At 41.9% G+C, this 25,624-nt stretch overlaps 1 protein-coding gene across 2 annotated transcripts in view; it reads left to right on the plus strand.

The window, feature by feature from the left end:
* itgb5 (integrin, beta 5) overlaps positions 1-25,624 on the plus strand; it is a 52,413-nt gene that overhangs the window by 1,920 nt on the left and 24,869 nt on the right. For both annotated transcript variants that reach the window (XR_006372049.1, XM_044131088.1), the window contains exons 2-11: positions 27-112; positions 1,254-1,461; positions 1,542-1,791; positions 3,026-3,194; positions 5,269-5,430; positions 6,490-6,585; positions 6,680-6,769; positions 9,566-9,700; positions 15,937-16,111; positions 18,019-18,273. Coding sequence is in view for 1 of the 2 variants with exons in the window: in XM_044131088.1 (XP_043987023.1) it covers positions 27-112; positions 1,254-1,461; positions 1,542-1,791; positions 3,026-3,194; positions 5,269-5,430; positions 6,490-6,585; positions 6,680-6,769; positions 9,566-9,700; positions 15,937-16,111; positions 18,019-18,273 (1,626 nt within the window). In the remaining variant the exon portion in view is untranslated. The remainder of the gene's footprint in view (positions 1-26; positions 113-1,253; positions 1,462-1,541; positions 1,792-3,025; positions 3,195-5,268; positions 5,431-6,489; positions 6,586-6,679; positions 6,770-9,565; positions 9,701-15,936; positions 16,112-18,018; positions 18,274-25,624) is intronic.

Below are 25,624 nucleotides of genomic sequence, written 5' to 3' on the forward strand. Positions count from 1 at the left end.
TCCAGCTGCTGATCTTCTCTCCTCAGGTCTCAACATCTGTATGAGCGGCAGCGCCACGTCCTGTGAAGAATGCCTCCTGACCCACCCCAGCTGCGCCTGGTGCGCACAAGAGGTGAGTGACTGTCCTCCTGCAGACACCTGCTAGGTAATATGCAGGTTTTCAGCTTCAATAAGCATCTTTTGGGCATTTATTGGAAAAATGTGTTGACTAATCAGCAAATATCTTAAACTGTTATCACCAGACGCTGTTCTGCTGTTTATCTGAAACATTTTGTAACTAGTTGGGACATTTTTCTTGGACACAGTGAAGACAAAGTCGAGGTTAAACAGAAAGTGTAGCTTTTACGTAAAATGAAAGCTTTATCTAGAAAACATTGTGCCGCAGATAAGTGCTGTGTTTTATTTAGATATGCAAAGGCTAGCAGTGGTTCTCTGAAACCAAAACCCTGAAGCACACAGCGTGCTTTTAGTGATGGGTTTAATCAAACAGAATGGACGTGCCAGCCACTTCAATGTCAATATAATCTAAAATGGCCTCCTAAGCAAATCAGTGAACAGTTAGAAATAAGAAGGACCAGAGCACTTTTTATTTTCTTACAGGAGGCCACAACTATAGTCATCAACTATTTAATAAAAATGTTATGAAAAACCAAAAATCCCCTCTTTATTCTCGTCTGACTTTCAAAAATTGAAAACAAGTTTTGTTTTGGTATGCAGAATAAAGGTTTTCTGAAGCTGTGTTTGGAAGGAGTTTCTGTTCAGCCTTGAATCGTGTAGTTCTGGTTAGATTGGTGTACATATTCTGGATTTTGAACTTGAGGTTAGTAGATGTGATCTAAAGACTGTGTAAAAACAACAGCAGACACAAAGCCCTTCAGTTTGGATGAGCCAGCCATGAGGCTGGGTTACGTTTCCCATGGCAACCGTTTGCTTTCTTTGGTTTTTGGAACTCTTTTGCAAAAATGCTGCCATACAAACAAATCAGTTTTTTGCTTAAACAAGTATTGTCAGTCACGCTGAAGACAAGCCAATATTATTCCACATGGTCAACAAGCATTGCACTTTTTCTTCCTTCAAAATAAGAGCCTCAAACATGGATACTATAGTTGATGTTGAGCTTAACTCTCTTTCCTTAAATAACCTAATTAATATTTTGACTATCACCTCTCTGAGTCATGATTTGTCATTTAGAAAAGCTGATGGTTGAGCTGCTGTGACCACCAGCGTGAGCTTTGCTGCGTCTGGTCTTGCAGGACTTCGGGAAGCGCCGCTCGCTGACGTCGCGATGCGACCTCAAGCAAAACTTGCAGAAGAGGGGCTGCGAGCCGCGCTTCATCGAGTACCCCAAGAGTACTATCTCCATCCTGCAGAACTCACCGCTGAGCACTAAAGGATCGGGTCCGGCCCAGTACGACGTGGTGCAGATCATGCCCCAGAGGATCTCCCTCAGCCTGCGGCCAGGTAAGAACCGGCTGAATGCCTGGAAGCTGCGAGGCGTCAGTCTGTCTGTGGGTAAACACTGGCTGATTCCGCCCCTGCAGGAGACAAGACGGCGTTCAGCCTGCAGGTGCGGCAGGTGGAGGATTACCCGGTGGACCTCTACTACCTGATGGACCTCTCGCTGTCCATGAAAGACGACCTGGACACCATCCGTAACCTGGGCACCAAGCTGGCGGAGGAGATGGGGAAGCTGACCAGCAACTTCCGTCTGGGCTTCGGCTCCTTCGTGGATAAAAACATGTCGCCCTTCTCCTACACGGCCCCCAAGTACCAGGAGAACCCCTGCAACGGGTAGGAAGCACGACCCGAGGCAACGCAGCACTCAGGATTAGGGCTGGACGATAAATCAATAACTGTATATATATCAATAAGTGATACGTCTGATTGAATTTCCAATAATTTCTCTTAACGCTGATCCAGAACCGCACTGCATTCTGGGGGATGTAGGCAGAAAGAAGACTTTAGCCATTCAACTTCTCACAACGAGCAACAATAAACTCACTCGCTCTTTGTTACTTAGCAACAGCCTGTTGAGCAAAGCACTTTGTTTTCCCACCGTGTATCATAGCTGCTTAATAATAAAGGTCAAAGGTCATGTCACCAGTTTGGCAGAATTTTACACATTTAAAACGATAGTTATTCATTGAAAACTGTTGATAATCAATTATCAATATTGTGATTTTCCAGCCATATTGTCCGGCCCTACTCATACTTTACTTGTTTTGGCCTAAAACTCAGCAGTTTGTTTTTTTCTTTTGGCCAGTCTGCAGCAGATTGAAGTAACAGTCACACCTCATGTTGCTGTTCAACATGATTCATGTGCTGCAGCTGGTAGAACGAGGCAGAATGAAGGAGAACGCTCTGCATGAGCTGGTGATGCAAACTCAGTAAAGAAAGGAGAACAGATAGGTGGGGGGGACATGATGTTTACCCCGGAGGTGAGACCACCATCACGCATCACTTGCCATCTAGGTTACATCCCCGCTCAGTTGAGTGCGTGTGTGTTTGCGTGTGTGTGTGAATGACATTGTGTTGACCCCAGCTGCCTCCTGTCATTGCTGTGTGAGTGATACATTTTTATTTATTTTTTTTGCATTTTGATCAGGGCATCACTAATATGTAACATAACTGACTGGTGGGTTCAGGTACGGTCAGGAAAAAACGGAAGCATTGTGACTTTATACTTTACATTTAAAATGTAATGCAGCAGGAAGTAACACATTTATTCAAGTTAGCATATTATATCATATTTAGCTTAGAGTAATGGTAGGGAAGTGGCTTCAGTTACTGCATCAGAAATATAAGAGTAAGTAATTTTTCTCTTTCTATTGATACAGAAATTAATATTGGAGCGGTGCAAGTCTTACCTTTAGGTACCTTTTATTAACTGATTTGGATCATCATCAGGTATTTTATTTAGTTCTGAAGCCAAAAGCTTTGGTTTAGAGTTATAATATTTGCTGCTTAGCGTGCTTTTACTGTTTAATTCCAGAGCCTGACGGTCTGTCCGTGTCTCCCTGTACAGATACAAGCTGTTCCCAAACTGCGTGCCCACCTTCGGTTTTCGCCACATCCTCTCTCTGACGGACAAAGTGGACCGTTTCAACGAGGAGGTGCAGAAGCAGATGGTGTCCCGGAACCGAGACGCTCCAGAGGGCGGCTTCGACGCCATCCTGCAGGCTGCCGTGTGCAAGGTGACGCCGCGCCTCCTACCTTAATCTTACTTGGAATGCTCCCAGGGACGGCGCAAAGTTGTGTCGGACTGCGCCCGTCTGCGCGGTCATGCAAAGCGCCATGGTTACAGACAGGAAGCTGAGTGTGGTGCAGCTGCTGGGTCGGGAGGACGAGGCTCTCGCAGGCCCAGTCACATCCCGCCTTCCACCCCCACTTTAATTGTTTTCTAAGGGAAGAGAATGACTTGCCTTGTAATTACCTGGAGCTGCTGTCTTTCAAATAGTTGCTGCTTGAAGGTGGTACTCGATCTGGGGATCCGATTTAGTCTCAGCACGGCTTCGAGGTGCAGATTGTTTTGCAGGAATACAGAGAAATTCCCCCTAATGGGGCGGAGGAATTTAAAACTTTAAGACTTCAGATGTAATCACTGTCACTTCCCTGCAAAAACAGAAATAAAACACGAATGTTCTGCAGTTCTCAGCATATTTATATGTTGAGTATGCTTTTATTTTTATGTTTGGCAGCATTTATGTTGCTCTGGGCTGTTGGAAGACATAAGTCAGCATCCTGTTTGTTTCTATGCATTTAGAATTTAGTGCCAAATTCAATAGCAATAGCTATGAAATCAGAATATACTTTAAGTGGTAGTTGGACTTGCTTTAAAGTTTTTAATCAAGTTAATTAGCTTATTTAACCATCGGATCGGTTATTCCATTGTTTTTGGTCTTTTGAAACGTCGAATGTAAGCGCTGACATTAGCATTGGGGTCGTTTGTGCTGTTGCTACATGTTTAGCAATGAGATGCTTAAATGGCATTGCTGATATGCTAACTGCTTTTAGCACAACTTGAACACAATAGTTTTTCCAGCGTCCCATCAGATTTTTTTTGGAATCAGAAATGAACCCCCAGTGAGTCGACACAATCTGCTTTGTCATCCATCGCTGCAGATGTTAATTGTGCGTCAGATTCACAGGCATACCAGAAACGAGAATATAAAGGTTCCACGCTGAACCTTTGTGTGTAGGAAAAAAAAAAAAATTCTCTAAAAATCTAATTTTAAGCAGTTCTACCATAAAATACTGATCATGTAGAAGCTTGGAATATAAATGTGTTCAGTGGTTTATGTCGCTGGCATTTTAGAACAAAGTCAAAAAAAAAAAGAAAAGATTTTCACAGTTTTTTTTAATCTAACTTACTCTTTTCACTCTGGAACAACTTCTACAAACAAGACTGTGTGTTAGCAGCTGACCTGCTATGGCATATAATGGTGTATTCAGTGACTAGAAAAAGATTGTTTTTTTGTTTTTTTTAGAGTTTCCATGTAGCCGGTCGCCACACATCCACTCACCAGCATATGTTCAACATTTAACCCTCATCTGCTTTGATTCCTCAGGTTTGCTTATTTATTTGCCAAACATTAGATTATATTTAAATGCTTCTGCTTCTGCAGCGTTGTTGAGAAATACAAAAGACTAAAAATGCTTAACATTTTAGGGTCAAACAATATTTTGATTCATAAAGTGTTGCTGTCATGTTATAACAGAAGTAATTACATATGTGGGAATAGTAGATCAGATGCTTTGCTTTGACTCAAACAGTGTTTGATACACAGAGCAGAGTTTCTCCCCACAACAGTGTGTGTGTTGTTGGTGTTCAGAGGGTTCTGATTGGGCCGCCCTCGGCTCTGAGAACTTTACATAGAGAACAAAAGAGCTGCAAAAGGCTTCTCTCTGCTGATTGGGTGAAACGCTGTTTCTTTAGCACCATGATGCGTTAGTCAGCAGTCTGTGAGCCCTGCCTGTTGTTTCCTGGTGATAATAGCCTGAACTGAGTCTTTTGTAGAAAACTGTGTGTGTGTGTGTGGGCTGGTGGTTCTCAGGCTTTCTAGAAAGAGGGAAGGTGTAACTATACTTGACCTTTCAGTAAACAAAACTAAACTGGAGAATAAAATCCTAATCCTGAGTTCTGTGTTTTATTATGTTCAGGGTTTGTTAAGCTTTACTGATCAGCCCTTCCTGTAGCAGTTCCAGTGACTGTAACGCTTCATCCTGCTTTGCTGGCGCCAGCTTCTGACTCTGCTGTGACTTCGGCAGGAGGAGATCGGCTGGAGGAAGGAGGCCTACCACCTGCTGGTGTTTGCCACGGACGACGTGCCGCACCTGGCTCTGGACGGCCGGCTGGGGGGGCTGGTCCAGCCTCACGACGGCCGCTGTCACCTCAACGACCACAATGAGTACAGCGCCTCCACCAAGATGGTGAGACAAATCACCAAATCCAAACGGAAAGCCCCAGAACACCTCAATGACCGAGAGGAACTGGAACGTCATCTGAAATTTCTGGCTTTAAGCTTATTTAAAACCAGAAATAAATGACTTTATAATCCTTATGGTGGACTTCCAGTTTACCTGGGGTTAGTGACCACAGCTGCACACAAAGAGCTAAAATCTGCAAATACACAAGATCCCCTCTGAAAATACTTATTGCTGTCTATTTTATTAGTTCACACCCCAAATACACCTTAATATGCATTAATACACTGTGGAAACCATCTTAGTGATACTGTAGCCAATCACTGCCAAGCAAAAATAAATGATACTTTTGCTGCTTTGCATATGACCGTCAGTATTGTGTCCAGCTGCATTGTGTCCAGGTCTTTCAGCTTCCTAAGCTGTTTTCTTTCGAATGTTTCAAAAAATCTGCAACTAGGCAAATTTTTCAGGAATGGCTTGAGTTGAAGGCAATTAATCTCGTTCTCTTGCTTTTTGAAGACATTTTGCTTCTTACCCAAGTTCTGAATATGTTTGGAACTAACAAGCTTGTTGTAATCATAGCGACCACTCTAACAGGGACATTGAAGTCTGGGTTGGTTAGGCCCCGCCCTCTATTCAGATCAACGTTTGGCTGCTTGTTGTGTGATGATCCAAAGATGCTCCTGATGACGCAATGTGAGTGGTTCTGGTTCTGGTTCTGCCCCGCCGGTGGAGACGAGCCAGGACTGCAGGGTTGGAAAGATGAAATCTACCTCTTCTGTTTAATGTTGGTTGGTCGGAGAGGTCAATTTTCACCACCGAGTCACTTTCACACAGAACTAACCAAATTTTCTGTAAGCTTTCAGCACTTCTTCAGAGTAGAAACCTCCCTCGTTTCAGTTAAAAAAGGAGGGTGCAGCGGCGATAACATCTCCACATTAATGTTTATCCTGAGGTCAAAAATTCACTGCGAGCTTTGGAGCGTTGTCTGATCTGAACTGTAATTCATTGTCAGCACATGTGGATCTAATACCCACAATGCCTCATGATTCTCCCTCTCTGCAGGACTATCCATCCCTCGCTCTGCTTGGAGAGAAGCTGGCCGAAAATAACATCTTCCTCATCTTCGCTGTGACCAAACGGCTCTACGTTATTTATAAGGTATGCTTCGTCTCTCTGTGGGCATCCAACAGCATCTTTGTTCTCAGTGTTGTGATACTTTTCTGATCTGTCTCTATTGATTTCATGTTTTCAGAATTTCACAGCTCTCATACCTGGAACCACAGTGGAGATCCTGGACCAGGACTCGAAGAACGTCATCCAGCTGATCATCAATGCATACAACGTGAGTGGAGCGAGCCCGGCTTCCTGTTTGTGTTTGTGTGTGTCTGCTCAGGATGCAGCCATCTGATAAGAGGAGGGGCAGGACAGTGAGATTCATCCTCATGAACCTCACTGTTCTGCTAATGGAGCCTGCACACGACTCAACTACATGTTCTCTACAGCTCCTGACAGGAGGGAAAGAATATTCTAGAAAAGTCAGAGACATTTATTTTCAGACAGCATGAATCTCATATGATTTGTCTCACCAGCTGTTAAACCATCAGTATTCACCTGTCTGCGTCAAAGACACATGAACTTGATTGACATTCCATTCGGCAATAGATGTGATGCCGGCTGCAGCTGTCAGATTGATTTTTTATATTTTTTTATACTTGTGAAGACGTTGTCATAGTAATCAATGCAACTAAAGATAAACACATGGATGAGTTTCTCCAGATCGTTCTGGGACATCAGTCCTCTAATCCTGGAAATGTTCTTCAGGTGTCAGAAGGCCGACATTGTAACTGTCTTTATGTGGCTCGGAATGTTCAGGTCAGAGTTCATCACTCCTCCCAGATTTCAGACCTGATCTCTAGTTTCTTGCTGTGTACTAACTCTAGATCATCTTTTTGAATACCTTCAACACTGAATTGAACGTATTGATGGTTGTTTCTGTCCAGCAGTAATAGCTGTTTGGAATGCGGGTGCTTTTTGGTTGTCATATTCCAAATGTCAGGAATTCACACCTTGCAAGCTAATAACACCGTCAGCCTGCTGGAGGGAGTCTCACCGCTGCAGGTTTTCCATTCCTGATGCCGATGATTCTGCCAAAAATACTAAAGGTCACAGAGGGTCGGAAGCTATGACAGAGATTTAAGAAAATCTAGATTTATTACAGTTGATGTAGTCATCACCAAACGTCATTATGTGATTTTCCTAATATTCTGCCATCCATTGTAAAAGGCTTTGGTTGGAGCTGTCTGCAAACCCTCAAGGAACCGAAGGACAGTTGTAAAGAGTGAAATCCTTCATAACAACAGTTTTCTAGAAAATAACGGCTCAATCTGAAAGCTGCTGATCAGGGAGGAAACTCATAATCTCTGACAGCCATGGAGATGTTCTGCTTTAGGTAACCTTTATTTTAGAAATTGATTATTGTATTGATTTATTCTGCCAGTTTTTAAAAATGCCCCATTTTGCAGATTTTTTTTCCATTTGCATAAAATATTAGAAACGCATGATAAAATGCAAATACACAAATAATTAAATTAAGAAAGGAAACATTTTATTGCCTCAGATGCATTAACATAATAACATTACTTTAGTGTCGCTTCATCATTTGTGGCAGATGATGGAGCTAAAAACACATACCTGAAGAAAAATCAGGCCTTCCTTCTGGACTCCACATCTGTTCAGAACACTCCAGTTAACGATTAATCGATTACTAAATTAGTTGACGATTATTTCAAAAATTATTTATCACAATTAACTTTTTGAGCCCTAATCTGGATCTTGGTGTCATTGTGAAGGAAGTGATGAGGTCTCAGCTGTGGATCAGTTCCTCTGACAGGTCATCAGCCGTTTTGGTGATGAAATAAAGCACTGCGGCTCTCACTGCCATCCGGGAGGAGCTGCAGGACACACACACACTGACGCTGCCTCAGTGTGTGTGTGTCCTGCTGCTGGACTCTGTATTAAATACCCCAGTTCCTCCAGTGTTTTTCTCTGAGTGTAGCATGTTCCTCTTCTTCCTGTCTGGGCTCTAAATTGAAGCCAGACTCTCATCTGATTGGTTCTTTATGAAACGCGTTTCACGAAACAGTGCGTGTGCAGCTTCGCCTCATGTTTTCCTGCGTGGGCGTGTAAACTTTTCTCCTCAGTCTGGTCAAGCCGCCTTTAGTTCTGACCTCTGATGTGTGTCAGAAGCGGGTTCGGTGATCTTTGACACACGGAGGCATTAACATTCCAGCTGCCACGTTGCATCAAGCAGCCTGGGGTCAGCGGCTGCAGCCGCCGCCACGGCGCTCAGGGTCACAGGAGGGACTCCACGTCTCCTCCATGTGCGTGGGAACGCCTCTCATTTGTTCTGGGTACAGTTGAGCTGCAGCTGCATGCGGCTGTTTGCGAAACTCCACTTGCAGCCTGCATCCACGCGCAATGCTCATAGTTGTGGTCAAATTGAGTGTAAAAAACACATTCCTCATGTTTCTTTTCCGCTCTATTATTCACCCAGAGACACGCAGGCATGAAGCAGCAGGATGGGAGCCATGCTGTCAATGTTCCTCAAAGTCCTGTCCTGCTTTAGAAATCATCTTGGACGATACGGCTGAAAAACGAATCACAACATGTCAGTCCGTATCGATGATTATTGATACGTTTTTGGTTTTTTTTTTAGATTAAATATCTGAATTACTGCCAAACTTCCATCTTTTCTGTTTTATCTTAAATTTTCTCTCAAACTCACTTCACTGCACACTGTTGTTGATCATATTGAAGCCCTTATGAGACTGTGCAAGTTACTCAATAGGTTGTTGCTAGGTTACCAAAGAGTGAGTTCGTTGATGCCACCCACCTTGCTTAGCTCACCGAGAGGTTGAGCCGCGAAAGCCATTCCTCTGCCTACATCTCCCAGAATGCTGTGTGGTTCTGGATCGGAGTTCAGTGAAGTTGTTGAATTCTGTCTGATGTATTATCTATTGATATCGAGTACGTTTCTATCACGATATATTCCATTGATTTATTGCCCAGCTGTGAATCATCTATTTCTAACCTTTTTATTCCTGATTTTTTCTTTCTTTTTCTTTTTTTGTATCTGCAGAACATTCGGTCCAAAGTGGAGCTGACTGTATGGGATCACCCTGAGGACATCAGCCTTTCCTTCACCGCCACCTGCCAGGATGGGAACCCGCTGCCAGGCTTCAGGAAGTGTGAAGAGTTCAAGATTGGAGAAACGGTGAGTCCTTCTCCAAACCTCCCACTCACACTCTAAATGTTTTATTATGCAGTGAGCCACAGAGAAACTTCTGAGAGACCTTCCAGCCTGGCAGTGCTTTCTGCTTTGGGGTTATGAAAACTTTATCACTGGCTTTCTCTGGTCACCATTAAGACCTAAACCACTCAGACTGCAGCAGTGTCCAAGAGAAATCTCCACTTTGACAACCTGTATCTGATGAATGCTGCTGCTCTGACGATGAAGCAAACAGCCTTTCTATTTTTAATTAAACATTACATGCAGATTATAGCTTATTGTTTCCCAAATTACAGCTTTTGACCAGCAGATGATGGCTAACTGGCTGGCAGGCTACTGATTTGAGTGCATGAGAGTATGGTGTGGTCACAGCTGATTGGTGGCTGATGGTCTAATTTTTACTTTTACTTGAATGACACAATAAAGCCTTGAGGTGTAAAATTTAATTTGCAGATATTCTTCACTTCGCTCTGATTCAGCGGGTTGTGCTGCTTCCAGACCTTTTTTTACTCTACCTGTTTCACAACTACTAAACAAGGCTGTAGAGAGGGAAGAGGAAAGTATTCAGAAAGAAAATCTTGATTTATTCTAACTTTTTGATTGGTCAGCAGATAAGGTCGAATCACAACAGGTGCAGCTTTGTAAGTCATGTTTAGTTTTGTGGAGGGAATGTACCAATGTGAATATTTGGGTTAATATTGATATGCACTATAAATATTGCTGTTATGGTGACTAATATTTACCAATATTGTGTTTCACATCCCATTCAACACTAACTATGCTAGCAGGTTACTAACTATGCTAGCAGGTGGGTTACTAACTATGCTAGCAGGTTACTAACTGCAATACAAGGCTATTTTACACTAGAAGGTTAATGGCTGTGCTAACAGGTTATTATCCGTGCTGTGCTAGCAGGTTACTAACCAAACTGGGAGATTATTTTGCACTAGCATGTACTCTCACAGTGCTATTAGGTTACTAACCATGCTAGCAGGTTATTAACAGCGCTAGGAGGTAATTTCCTCCTAGGAAAATAACCTAGGAGAAACAAACACCTAAGAGGAGATGTTTGTTCCTAAACGCTTGTGTTTAGGAACAAGTGTTTAGTGTTCCTAAACACTTGCTAGTGTTTAGGAATGCCATATAACCCATTCACCCATCAGTTTCCAATCCAAAACCTGTGCCAACAGGTTGCTGCATGCAGGATTCACCCATCAGTTTCCAATCACCTGTTATTAGCCAGGCTGATCCAACTGGATAGCAATCAGCTATGCCTTCCTGCTAACAATAACCTGAGCAAGCAGGTTATCTGATCCAACCTGTTTGATCTGCAAGTCCTTTCCTGCTACACCAGAGCAGGAAGAGAAGGCTTAATGTTACTAAATGCAAAAACCAGGAGAAGTGTGTAATAAAAGTAATCACAGTGAAAAAGGCTGACATTAAGTTTTTGTATTGTTTTTTTTCACATTGTTATAAAGATGCAGATCAATGATGTTTAGCTTGTTAAAACAAAACAAAAGAAAATGCCTGAATCAAGCCAGCCAGAAGATCTTCAGTGCTGTTCTCACTGCTCATAGAAACTTTGTCATCCAATAGAAATTTTCTGAATGTTTTGGCTACATTGTTATCTTTCCTTTAGCCTTCAAACTCATACATCTGTTACCAAGCTAGAATTTCTGGATCTCCTCTATTAGCCTGGTGGAACATGCTCACTTTAACCACCATTTGTGGTTCTGGTTTCAGTCTGAACCTTTCTTTAAACACGATCTGCATTCTTAGTAACCTGCCACGCCTACCTGTTGAGTGTTCTAAAAAAAAAAAAACACCATTTCATCTGCATTCAGTCTTTTGTCAGATGACAAAGTGTTGCCGTTTGTCAGCTCAGGCTACAACATGGTGTTACCAAAAACTTGCACAATCTGAGTTTCTTCAAGATGAAAAACTGTTAAAAACTCTGCCTTTTCAGCCTTAGGTGTAATTTTTTTTGTTTTTTTTAACCTGACAAGAAGTCACCAAAATGAGCTTAAACTGATCAGTTCTCACCTGTGTTTGCTCCTGCAGCACAGTTTCAATCCTAATGCCTGGTCCAGTTCCAAGTAATTAAGTTGTCAGTTCTTTTTCCTTCAATTTAAATCTATCTGATGTTGCCGGATGATTTAGGGGATGTCCTTAAGCTGCGGTAGTTATTTGATGCAACTCCTGTTTTGTTTGCTGTAGCCATGGGAACGATTGGCATAAATGGCATTTCTACCTGTACTGAAACCCCCACAGTTAGACCTGTTGCTCTTGGTGTGAAACCATCATACGTAGGAGCTTGTAGATGGTCAGATCTTTGCTCACAACGGAGACAAAGCATGTCTCTTTGACTGTGTGGAACCTCTTTGTCATTCCTCCAAACCAGTTCATGGTACTGTTTGTTTTACACCAGGGTTTTGGGGAAGGCCACACAATAAATCACATCACAATTTCCATTGTAATATTATGTTCACAAACAATATCACAGACCTGCTTTCATGCTGTATTTGAGAGACTGTTCAGACTGAACCTTCATGCATTTACATTCTGCAGGACAATAATAGTCTTGGTCTGTTGGATGCCCATTGCTAAGAATAAGGAAATCATGATGATGGGGGGAAAAGAGGGTGAAACGTATCTGTTAATTGCCATCATGTGTTTGTCTAAAATTACATGCATATGGAAATTGCATGCATGCATAAGGTTATGTTTAAGAGCTCATTTGGTTTCGAGTACAATACAATACCAACCTAATACTTAGCATGTATAATTGATGACCTAAATGCTGCAGTATTTATTTTTTACTAATAGTGACAGTTTGTCACCATGTGGACTTCGGCTCAGTCAGAGTCTGATACAGGCGCCCCACCAGAGATGTTTTATATCCCTGCTAGCACCCGGAACCAGAGGGAATAATTGTCCAAACATGCAATGAGTCAACTAAAAAAAAAAAAAGAACAAAAGGCTACAAGAAAAACAAATGAGAGCTAAACGAACAGATCTGCCCCAGCATGCTGCCGCTCTGAGCAGCTCATTCTTACAGAACTCAACCAAATATAAATATACTAATAAAAATATGTTTCTGTTGGCATTTTTTTTGATTCGCTAGACTGAGTCTATACTCATCACCACAGCCAGAACCAGAGGATGGGGAAGCAGCATTCAGTTCTAATCTAATCTGGAACAAGCATCCAGCAAACTCTAAAACAGCCGAAACACTGAGTTCCTTTAAATCTAGACTAAGAGCTGCTTTTGATTCATAACTGGGACATTGATCAATATATTTGATGATTTTGATGATACTTGGCGATTTTGATAAAAATGTAATGTTTTGCTTGTTTCATGATTTTTGACTGAATTATGTTTTATGGTGTGAAGCTCTGCGAAGTGCCTTGTGGTTTGAATGTGTTCTACAAATAAACTTGACTTGAGTCTGCAGACGGGAGTTTAACATCAAATGAAATGTCTTGCTGCCTGTTGGCTGCATCAGCCGGGATGTCAGAGGGGATTCTTGTGCATCTAAAAGGCTTTCATGGTCACCTTTTGTTCCGTTCAAGGCCGGGATGAGATCTGAATCTATTGTTGATGCTGAGGAGGGCCAGGCTCTAACATGCAGCCTCATAGTGAGGAATCCTCCGCTCTGTTCCTCCACTGGGATGCTTTAGTTCCCTGGACTGCTTTGGGATGGGAAAAGCTGGTGAATGAGGCCGGACGATTGAGTCTGGCTGAATGGAGAGGGGCTGTGGGGTGATGTCTTTTATCCTGCTGGAGGCCAGTGTTCTCTATGTTTTCTGAGGAAACGGGGCCGCCGCCGCCTGCTGCTGCATCTCAATGCTGTCCTATAGAAGCGGGCCGGACCGGGCCTGTGAGACCGCCCAGCATGAAGGGAATCAGAATGCTGGCTGGGCTGCGTCGCCCTGGCAACAGAAGCAGCAATGGCTGCTTTTATTTTAATGCAGACGCTTATTAGTCAAAGCATCATTTGAGTTTAGTTGCATGTTGCTTTGTTTGACCTAATTCTCTAGTTTTATAGCAGTGAATTGAATTTAGGATAGTCATAAGAATTCCATAATTTGAGAGGATGAATCCATGGTAACGCCCCCTCCATACACACACACACACGCATACACCCATCTCAACCCCTCAGCCTATTTTTATATCACAAGTTTCTTTAACCCAACCACTTCCTGTTGCACAGACCCACCTCCAATCTATCTTTCATTAAACCTCAGAGTAACCTGGATTTCATTCTGGTTCTTTCTGTAGATTACATCATTAAATTATAAACACACAGATTTTCTCACTAAAGTCTCACTACTGTCCCTGACTGTCTTCTTGCCCCCATCAGCGTGTCACATCCTCTCAGCTTTCTCAATGAGCCACATGATTGTGTGGATCTTTCTCCTCCTGACTCCCATTTACAGTAAATTTAATTGTGAGCCTCGTTAGCTTGTTAAGCTTCCCGCGTTGGGCAGAGGGGGTTTCTCTGTGGCATGTGACCAAACCTCTTCCTGCTCTGATTCAGCTCCGATTGTCTGCTCATCCCAGACGTCTCCTCCTTCATCCCCACCGGACACTGCCCTGAAATCTGCCCGGGGATTTTGATCCTGACATCAGAAAAGATAACCGAGCAATCTGTTACCTGTGTATGAATAAATAAGAGATCAGCATTATGCTAGAATCTGAAAGTTTTTATGGAACTGGTCGTCTTTACTTCAAAGCTTATGAGCAAAACTGGATTATTGAGAATTTTCTTAGTACAATAATTAATATTGAATTAGAGCAGCTGCTTCACAGACACAGTAGCTTCCATTAACCACAGAATTGTGCCATTTGAAAAAGAAAAATACAGAATCGGCTTCAAAGAATTATATTTTGTGTAGTTTATTATTGTGGAGGACATTTGGTCCTTGAACATGATCAGCATGCTGACTGCTTCTCTGTTTCCGTCAATCGACCCACAATGCTCTTCTGCTTCTCTTCTGTGGCTGTAGTTTGATTTTCATGTCGTTTTGGCCTTAGATAAACTTTTAGGTAATGTTACATTTCTCACAGAGACAAACGGAAGTGAACACAGTGAGGACAAAGGAGTTCATGGTCTGTTCAGAACTTGTTCTGGCCCTTTCTCGTGGTGATGTCTCGTACTGTGGAGTTGTACTGGTTGCCAGTAGATTCCTAGTAGCGTCTCCTGGCTTTGCCTGGTCTGCAGCCGTCTTCATTCATTTATTTGTTTTTTCCCGCATGTGAATAATCTTTCTCAAGGCAGAACCATGAGCTCTAAACAGTTTGGAAATGGACTCTGTGATCAACAAACACCCCAAACTCCTGCTGTCATAGAGGTACTGCCAGTGTTTATGTAGCCATGTGTTTGATCAGGTCAGTGTTTTCTGCTCATTATTCTGTATTTTAAAAAATAACACATCTACTTTAATTCACCTCATCTTTAAGTCCTGGTAAAACGTAGATGTGTTTTATGTTTATTTAGTGACACCTAAGCTGGTAGAATGTTTTTATTTATTTTTTACGATAACTTTCAGATTTTCCTCACCCACAAAAACAAAATAAAAGTAGAAACTGTTTTCCCTGAAAACATGTTCTGTCGTATACGACACACTGAGGTCTGTGGGATTTGTTTGCTGCTCTCTGCCACTTTTCTTGACTTTGGAACTGATGATAAACACTGAATATGTCGACACAGATTCAGATTATAAGATGAATTGTTCCGTGTTGACAGTCAGTGACCTGATGCCTGGTTGCTTTTTAAATAAATGCATTTAGTAGAAATTCTTTGAGTAGCATTATTAACTTTTCTCTGTTTAGAACCTTAAAGCAGAATATATCTGCATTTCCTCTTCCTCGTTGCTCAGCAGGGTGTGTATAAATAGGTTCTGTGATATGGATATGAACACCCTTTAATTAGAGTTGGGTCTGCTGTTATCTCAGAACTCTGGTTTGGATCCAGAAACGTCTCTGTGTTTCACTTTCATGACTAAAACCGATATCAGGGATGGATGATGTTTGCTAAAAACATTCTCAGGATTTCCTTCCTCTGTGTAATCAGATGGATGTTGGTTGTGTGTCGCAGAGCCACACCAACAGGCCGAGGTCACACAGGGTTCACCCCCCAACTTTTCTGCTTTAGGTTAAAAAAAAGGGGAGCGCTTTTTGGTTTTCTGCGCTCTAATGATTGTTTGTCCTGTTGGTAGGCGTCCTTCGATGTGAGTGTAGAAGCTCGGAGCTGCCCGCCCCGCGGCACAAACCAGACCTTCACCATAAAGCCGGTGGGGTTCAAGGACCGCCTGGAGGTGGCTGTGGACTATCAGTGTGACTGCAGCTGCAGCCGGACGGCGCAGGTCAACAGCAGCCTCTGCAACTCCATTGGTACGGACATCAAACACACATTACACTCTGGACGACATCACATCCTGCTGCATTACATAACCAGTCACACGGATTTTCACTGAACGTAAAACACATCTGTTATAGAGTGCGGTAAATGAAGGAATGAGAGGTTTGCTACTCAAAGGGGCAGTGTCATCTAACATCAACTTTTTTGAGCTTTTCATTATATTTTATTTCAGAATTTTATTCTCTCATCAAAAACATGCCCAGTGTTGCCTTTAGTATCTTTTTATGCAATCTGAAGTTTTCTGATTTTCATATTCTATTCCTACAAAAGAATCTATTTTGTAAACATTTCATGTTTAGTTTAATGTTGCGCAGGAAGAATAAATTCTCAAAGTTTTTTTGTAATTTTAGTTTTACATATAATCTGTTGGGTGATTACAAAAAATACCAAATGTGTTCAATTATAAACAAGCCAATTTTTATTTACAGAAAACCCTGATTACATAAACCAAGGCTTATTGCTGTTTCCCTTTTCTATAATTGGAATGGTGAGCTGGGATATTCACAGGAAACTGTTGGAAACGTCTCATCCCTCCAACAGGAAACAGAAAACTCAGAGGGCCTAAAAATGTGATGAGTCATTAAAACAAATTGTTCCTGTGGAATGGCACCAACACAACACCATCGAGATAACTGAGCCAGAACAGACTGAGCATCAGGATGATGCAGGTGACAGCAGGTTGGAGCTCAGATCAGATCTGGGTGAAATTATGATGGCGGATAATTTTTCACAAGATTATATTAAAGGGGAAAAATGTAAGGCTGCATTAAAGCTTTACATTAAAAACCAAAAAACTAATTGCTTTTCTGAAAAAAAAAAGTTCTTAAGCTAGAAAATCACACTTTTACTATTCTAACAGGTGAGCCCAAAATAATTTAGTTGTGAATTCTTAATCCGATCCAGAATCCATGACAGAGATCAGTTTAGGTTCAGTTTTTGAGCTTGAGTGGACACAGCAGCTCTTCTTTTGTCTTTGACAGTTTGGATTCTTCTTTTCTTTCCACGTGTTACTTTGTTTCCAGTTCAGAACATTTCCTCCTCTAAATCTGTACCTATTATATCTTAATGTTCCAACTTGTCGCTCTGCAGGGTGGCTTCAGTTTGTGCTGCTTTCTGCTGTGTCTTGTAAAAGTGCTTCCAGGTTTTGAAATGTTTCACACTTTGTCACAGTAACATTCGATTCTGGTTGTCCATAAAATTCAAAGTGTTTTTCTAGCGCTTCGTGTGACAGAGCCACACAACACAGTGAAGCAGAACCAAACACAGAACAGCCATAAAAGGAAACCTGTTTCTGGCTCCATAAGACGTGAGGGAGAGATCACCTTACAGCAGGTCGGCAGCTCTAAACACAACCCAACGTTTTCGTAGATGTTTACATCAGGTAGAGACATAAACCAGACGACACGCAGCTGGAACAGACTGAGTCAGTTCTTATTAGTGCTACATTTCAAATTGTATTTGGAAAAAACTTCTGAAAATAAGCATAACAATTGGGCACTTTCTTGCCCTCTGCCAAATAAAATCCCAATAAAATACAATTAATTAAGTTTGTGGTAATAATGTGATAAACTGTCACAAACTAAGCTGTTCTTAAACTATTTTTAAACTGCTTTCTCTCCTAACACTTTACAACTTGGAGGAAAACCCAGTGACTGAGAGGTACTGATGGGTAACAAGGTCTGAGACTAATCAGGAATGTGAGGCAGAAACCTTGAAGATTAGGACGCCTCTCAGATAAAAGATAATGTCTAAGAAATAGTCCAGTTATCTGCAAAATTCAAAAGAGAAAAAAAACTACAAAGAAAAAGCCTTTTGCATTTAAGAAGTACTGCACTGACTGCTGATGGAGTGGACCCTGACCAAAGCCTCCACCCTGCAGGCATGTATAACTGCGGTACCTGCCGGTGTGAGCCGGGCTACCTGGGCGCCCACTGCGAGTGCCAGGAGGGCGAGGCCAGCAGCATGTACCTGAGCGCCTGCCGGGAGGCCGAGGGCAAGCAGGTCTGCAGCGGCCGCGGCGAGTGCAGCTGCAACCAGTGCCTCTGCTACGAGTCCGAGTTTGGGAAGATCTACGGAAGCTTCTGCGAGTGCGACGACTTCTCCTGCTCCAGACACAAAGGCGTCCTCTGCTCAGGTAGGAATGTCTTTCACCTCTCAGCTCATCATTAATGAACTTTGGAGCTCATTAGCGTTTCCAAAGTTCAAACAAGACCTGAACTTTGACCTGAAATCCCAGAGGAGTTTAAAAAAGAGGCTTCATGGATGCAGAGGGAGGAGGAAGTTCAAGCCATTTTCTCCACCAATCACATCCTGTCTCCAGCCTCTCTGCCTGGGTTTCCAACCATACAGCAGGGGGTTTATGGAGGAGCAGCAGAAGAAAATGAGCTGGATTAGCAGTTCATGCTAGCAACTGATGGCGTCCCCAGGACATGTTACTGTGGGATATCAACTCTAGTGCCCAGTCACTGATCTGTTAGCATGTCGCTACAGTCATACAGGAACTGTCTTCAACTTTTTGCAGAGCCTTCCGACCCACAGCATCACATTGTTATGAGGCGCCATAAATGAAGTATTTTTGAATTCAGGGTTTGGATTTGTGGAGGAAGTGTTGGAGGACTGAGCTGTGGCTCCTCAACTTCCTGATAAACATCCAGCCCATCCTCACTACTGTTTGTTTTTGGAACTTCTTCTGTCTGGTAGACATTCTATGTGTGTGTGTGTGGGTGTGTGTGGGGGTGCGCATTTGTGTGTGTGTGTGTGTTATTAGGCCAGCCTCCTCTTGATTCCACAGCTTCTCGGTGTGAACTGAGGCTGGAACATTCAGGACTGCTGGCTTTGCAGCTGTAGAAACTCTGGTTTGCAGTTTTTTCCCCAAAGGTCTTTTAGTAATTGTTAAATAGTTTTCAGTTGATATTTACTGAACCTTGTAAAACTCTTCAAACTCTCTTTCCTACATTTTGTCACATTACAGCTGAACACAGATCGATCAACACTGAGTGGCTCATAAATATCAATTGGAAGGCAAATTTAAACGTTTTTAGTAGAAATGTAAAACGCTCATCCACTGCCACAGATTCTTAATTTGATTTAGGCCTAGGCTTTGACTGGGCCATTCTAATAAAATGAGAATGGCCCAGTCTTTGGGCCTTTGATGATCCTTTGATGCGGATCATTCTGTTGTTTGTTCACTAAAGTTTTCTAACTAACCTCTGAGGGTTTGGCTAAGAATGCAGTTAGCCAGAAAATGCCTGTTCTGATGCTAACCTGAAGATCTCGTCCTCTGATTGGCTGTCGTCGCTCATGCCCACAGAGCAGCACAAGTTGTGTGAAATTGGCTGCTTGGCTCAGAGGATCTGTACTGGGGCAGGCAAAGCCTTTTGTGTTCCCAGAACATCGGGTCCAAAACCGCGGTGAGAGACCTCCTGGCTCGTCTCCCCGTCAACTGTGGCTCCTGTCAAACCACAGAGGGGCCTTTGTGGCAGCGGGGCCGGCTCTGGCTGGATCCCAAGGCCCAGTGCAGGCATGTATCTCTCAGGCTGAACTAAGGGGACAGAGACAGTAGCTGGGTTTTCATTACAAACGTGTGCAAAGCTTTGGCGATGTGCTAATGACAAAAACTCACTACTTTGCAAATGCAGCGTTTGTGTTAAATAAGAAACAATTGAAATCACAAGTGAATAAATTTGTTCACGCGATAAGTCAGTAAAAACATGAGGCGCCGTCATCTTCTTACCACTTCCTGTCTTCTTCTTTGTGAAATACTCATTCTGAAAAACCATCTCATCATTTTCCAAAAACTTATCACAAAAACGTGAGTCTTTTTTTAATTGGCATGTTTCCTTTACGCATATGTATTTTCTGAATTACACAACTGATGGTTAATAGAAACACAGCTATAGAGTCAGACGGACTGTCTCTTCCAATCACCCATTTAAAGTTTACAGTTCTGTATCTTCTCTGTCCTCGCTCTGAGCAGCTCAGTGACTCCCTCTGCACCCACTGTGCCATCTTGTTCATTTTAGCAGAACTTCCCTGTCTAAACCGCACTGTAAAACTAATTCAGTAAAACTATTAAAGTGTGAGTAGAGCCCTTCACCTTGCAGGAATCTCTCATAAACTGGATTGGATCAACCTGGGCGGGATCTGCTGCTCTGTCCGGGTCTGTGTGGGAACATTTGCTGCCTGGTGAAGGACCTGAAGCTCCTGGAGCTGATGTTGACAAACACCTTCTCCCCTGTAGAACCCTGACTCAGAGGTCAGAGGTCAAGTTTTAGAATATCACGATATGAGAGATGAACCGATCAGAACACTGTGGCTGATTTTTGATCTGTGGGTTTTTCAAGCTTTGACTTTAACTGTGCTTTCATTATGAATAACTATTAAGTGGCAAAGGGAATGATTTAATGGGGGTTGGAGGCATTATGAGAAATCAACTTTTTTTCAGCTTTGCATCATGTTAGAATATTATCCCCTCATCATAAACATGCCTGGAGTGTTGCTTTGATTCTTCTATTCATGTTTGAGGAATCCTTGAGCTTCTTAAAGAGACAGAGACCCAATTTCAAGGTGCTAATATGAAATTTTCCTTTCCAGTCATCATTGATGTATACAGTAGAGAATTTTTACAACAATTGAAGGTAACATAGTTACCTGATTGTGCTATGAAATGGCACAGACACAATAAAAATAATTTGAATTCATCACATTTATATTATATATATATATATATATATATATATATATATGTCTTTTAAGGCACTTTAAGACGCTTTAAGAGAATCAGTAATTTAGATCAAAGTTACCAAGTCCAAATAATTTTCAGTCTGTTATTGCCTGACAAAGCTCAGGGATTAAATACAGTAGATGGATTTAATTTCAACACTGACATTCTCAAACAGCATGACCGCACATGTATAAAGAATAATAACTCCGCTCCAGCATATGAGTTTCTGAACAAAAATAAGTCTTTATCTTATCTGTAGTTTTTATTCATGACAGTATTTTTCAGGAGAAATTTGGGGGGGAAATGACCTTCTCGTATTTGATGATGACCAGCTTCAGTTCTGACGGTTGTAAATTTAGCCATCAGTTGGTAGCTGGAAAAATAAATAGAACTTTTTTTTGTTTTGTTATGTAATAAGCCTTTTGAGCTAAAAAAGAAAAGACTTTGAACACTTTGCACAGTCTCCTAAACCAAAGTCCTTTTTGTCACCAAAACATTTACTAAACAAGTTGGTGTCACTGCCAGAACTTTCAGCCATGACTGCAGAGGGACTCTGAGATCCCAGAACAGCCAAAACCACTGCAGCCCACAGATCTGCACCGAGGCTCCACAACTTCTTCTGTTCTTTGGAATTATGTGGCAGCATAAAAGCTAAGCTGCTCACCTCAAAAGGATTGAAGTCTTTGTTTTCAGATGCTCCACTGTGACATCTGAACTTTACGACTGAGCAGACAGGAATCTGTTGACGTTTTTATCAGTCCATGATAACAAACAAACAGGATGTTGTTGATTGGTCAGTGGAGTTAGCTGGCCTAAATAATGTCCTGCATCGTTCATGGATGACTCACCTTCTGTCACATCAGATTAGAGTCGACTCGACCACCTCGCCTCAGTCCTTAACATCCTCAGTTTGTGTTAAAGGTCCACGGATGTTAAGGACCTTTAACATCCGTGGACCTTAACGGAACACGGCTCTTAAAGTCCTTCAGAGTCGTGTTCTGGGGTTTGATGTAACAAAACCCCTGAATAACTATCTTTATTTAGTTAGTTAGTTAAATAGTTACCAGTGAAACAAATATGGACAAATGGCAACCGCAGCTTACCCCCAAACACGCATGTCAAGAGATGTCCAATTACCCAACATGTGGAGGATTCGTGACCCGCTTTTATTTACAGTATTGCTTCATTTTGTGTTTAACCCAGTTTGGGTCAAGTTTCAGCCGTCAGCCAGATGGTCTCACATTGGATTCCAGAGTATTTTAGTGTACAGTGGAGCCCATATTGACTTGATGGCATACAGGGTTTGGTAGAGGGAGATTATAGAAACTATTCTACTTTGATCACATCTGTCTGAAGACCGTCGTTCCAGAGGTCTTGTGGTTTGCCAACCTAGTTTGTGCTGTACTATTGTGTTTAGAGAAAAGAGACTTGTACCTGGCAACTCGTCTGAATAAGCCAAACTTTTTGAGTCTTTTTTCCTTTAGTCATGTCATGGATGTTTAACATTGACCATGCTAAGGCATGCGAGACCAGGATGGAGCTCCGGTCTCTTTTCTGGAGTTAATTTTCTGGTCTGTTCACGCTGCTTTGGGTCGATCTTTATTTAATAAATAACAGTGTGGAATCACAGTGTGTTGGTGTTCTGGCTTTATGGAAAGTGTTTGTTTTCATTTACAGCAGAAAGTTAATATTTCTCTTAAAACACTAAGATCTAAACTTTGATTCTTTCTGAGGGGAAAAAATTTATTCCAGATGATTCCATTGGTTTCTCTATGTACCAATTTCTCTTATAGGAAGAAAAAAATCATACAGTGTTTTTATTAGTCCACGGCAAATAAGATGTCTATAAAGGGATATTGGGACGTATTTCGAATTATAGGCAGATGTTCTGTAAAGGGATGTTCTCAGGATTAATTGTCACTAAGTATTAGCTACCTTTTAGCCTGTGTTACAGAACCTGTGTGTGTGTCAGTTAGCAGAAATGTGTGGTACAGCAGTCGGCTATGTTTCCTTCTTCAATCTGTGCCACGCAAGCAACTTTCTCTACTTGAACGACTTCCAGTCCTGTTTGTTGTGTTTACACTGAATGAAAAACACCTTTAACTCTGATACAGAACAGGAAGAGGCTCCACCTACTGGAAACATTAAGTATTACAGTAAACCTGCAATCTTTTGTGTTTAAGGAAAAAAAAAAAATCAGATTTCCTCGATGCTGTAAAAACAATTAATGAATCATCAGTTCTCATTAACATTCCTCTCTTTGCAGTTGTTTACTCTCTGTTGTTATCTGACTCATGCCCCGTGTCTGGAATCAGTAAATCTGGACATCCGAGTCCACATGTCCCTCTGACCCACATCTCCTCCACAGCTGCTTCCAAATAATGATCTAAGAACTCTGTGGCCTCCTGTTGCCAGAAATAGCATGTCTCTACTTTGCAGATCTACACGAACCCCTCTTTTACCTCATAAATAAATCTGATGTTCCAGAGCTGTGTGCTCATAATCACATGTGTGTATCCCTACAGGGTAAATGGGAACATGTGTGTTTATTCATGTTCGTGCAGAGGATAGCTTAGGCTGTGCTTTTATGCTAAAGAAAACAGTCCAGTCCTGACTGGGAATGTTTTGTTGGCTAAAGACAAGAATTGAACTTTTCTTCACTCTGGGTTTAAGAGAGTCCAGGAGGAGTGGGGCTCCATGTTCACCTGAGTCAGCTTCTGAGATCTTTAGTTCTGAATTTAACAGTGAGGATTCTCCTCACTGTGATGGAAGTTCTGTAACATTTAGAGGACAGGTTAACATCAGTCATCACTGTGGATTCCACTAAGTAGGGGCCAATCTGCAGTAAACGGCACTCAGGACTTGGAGGAAGAGTCATAGCTAGAGATTCGCCAACCAGAGATTTGTGGCCAAATTCTGATGACAGATTTTGTAAAACTACAAACCATCATTACTATTTTAGCAAATTCTTGTATATAACTGCCTCAAAAAAATGTTTACAAAAGTATAAAACAATAATTTCTGAAAACCAGTCAAAATTTACAAAGTACTCTGTCGCTGCATCATTAAACATCTACATACCCCGAGAATAGTTAAAATCCACAAACACCTTGGACTCCTAAAAACACTTAGAACTGCCTATTTTGATAGTTCAAATTTACCCAATATACACGTATGTGTGTGTGTGTGTGTGTGTGTGTGTGCGTGTGTGTGTGTGTGTGTGTGGGTGGGTGTGTGTATTTACCCAATAAATGCACATGTATTTATTGGGTATATATATATATATATATATATATATATATATATATATATATATATATATGCAGGAATGGCTAGTAGGGCCATTCCCTGACATTTACAATAAAGCTGTTAAAATAAACAACTTCTCCGGGTCTTTCCAAGGGGATTGACTTCTGACAGCCCCATTCAGCGTTACTGTCTGTCACGGCTCAGAATGATTGACAGGCGTCTAGCCACGCCCCCTCGCTTTGTGGCGCATTGCGGCTAATTTTGGTCTGCCCAGGGCCAGCCAGTGGCCACAGGATTCATCCAATCAGGACGGACTTGCCCCGAGCTCGAGTGTGTGTGGGCGTGGTTTGGTGTAGACTGAGCAGGTGAGATGGCAAACAATATTAGAATAAACGAGGTGGATTATTTAACCTTTTTGCATCTCAGAAAAGTTGAAATTCCCTTTAAAGTAAGTTAGGCCTCATTTAAAAACATATTGTATCTTGTTTCATTTTATCAGTGTGATTGTACAGAAGTGCATTGCTACAGAAGCATATTGCTATCACACAGAAAAAAAAAATTTCCGAGCACTATTGCGTAATAACGTGATGCGTATCTTGTTTAAACATGATAGTTATCTTAAAACAAGACAAACGACACTCATAGCAGGTCTAGAATTGCGCCTAGATATCCAGCTTACCAAGATGCTTGTTCTTTCAAAAGTAATAGATATGCTCCACAGAAATATCTTCAAATAGGAAAATTTTCCATCAATAATTTGGCATTATGTTCTACAAAAGAGCTGTGACCTATATTCATATTAATTAGCACTGTTATTGTGTTAGCAGAGCGAGCATTACTAACTGTAAGCATAATTTTTCCATTTTTAGTCCCTGTAGATTTAGTGGAGCTTGAAAGGTTTCTAACTGAGATGTCACTCACCGTTTGGCTTAAATAGCACTTTGATGTCTTGTTTACACTGAGCGGTACCACACGGGTCGATAGTTGATATGTTATTTTAAATGTCTCTGTTGTAAGAGCTGGCCATACAACCACACCACTCCTCTGCCCTCTTTAGCTTTAGGTCAACAGGATAATGGTACAGTTAAGGTGAAGCTACTGCTGTCACACAACAAAGTCCATTGACTGAGGCACAGATGACTGCTTGCGACAAGCATAAGGCCATATTAGTGCATCGCGGTTGTGTCGAACTAGCAGGACGCAAAGTTAGGCATTTGGGTTGAACCCCTCATGCCCACATCCACCGCTGGCATACTGCTCAGTCTCTTCCTCATACAGACACTGAGAATGTTGGTCTTCACCCGTCAGTAACGGCTTCTGCATTGAAGAATGTTGATCATTCACAGTACTGATCAGAAAGACATCATCTTTTAGTTCCTAATATGGCAATCACCAGGTAAACACCGAGAGCCAGTGTCTACCGTCTTTAACAAGTTAGTCCTCCGCATTTTACTGAGCTTTTACCGTGAATTTTGACAACACATCATTTTTACATTAGACAGTTACATGCACT

Source organism: Gambusia affinis, linkage group LG11 (assembly GCF_019740435.1).
Source record: "Gambusia affinis linkage group LG11, SWU_Gaff_1.0, whole genome shotgun sequence".
In the NCBI taxonomy this organism is placed as follows: Eukaryota; Metazoa; Chordata; class Actinopteri; order Cyprinodontiformes; family Poeciliidae; genus Gambusia; species Gambusia affinis.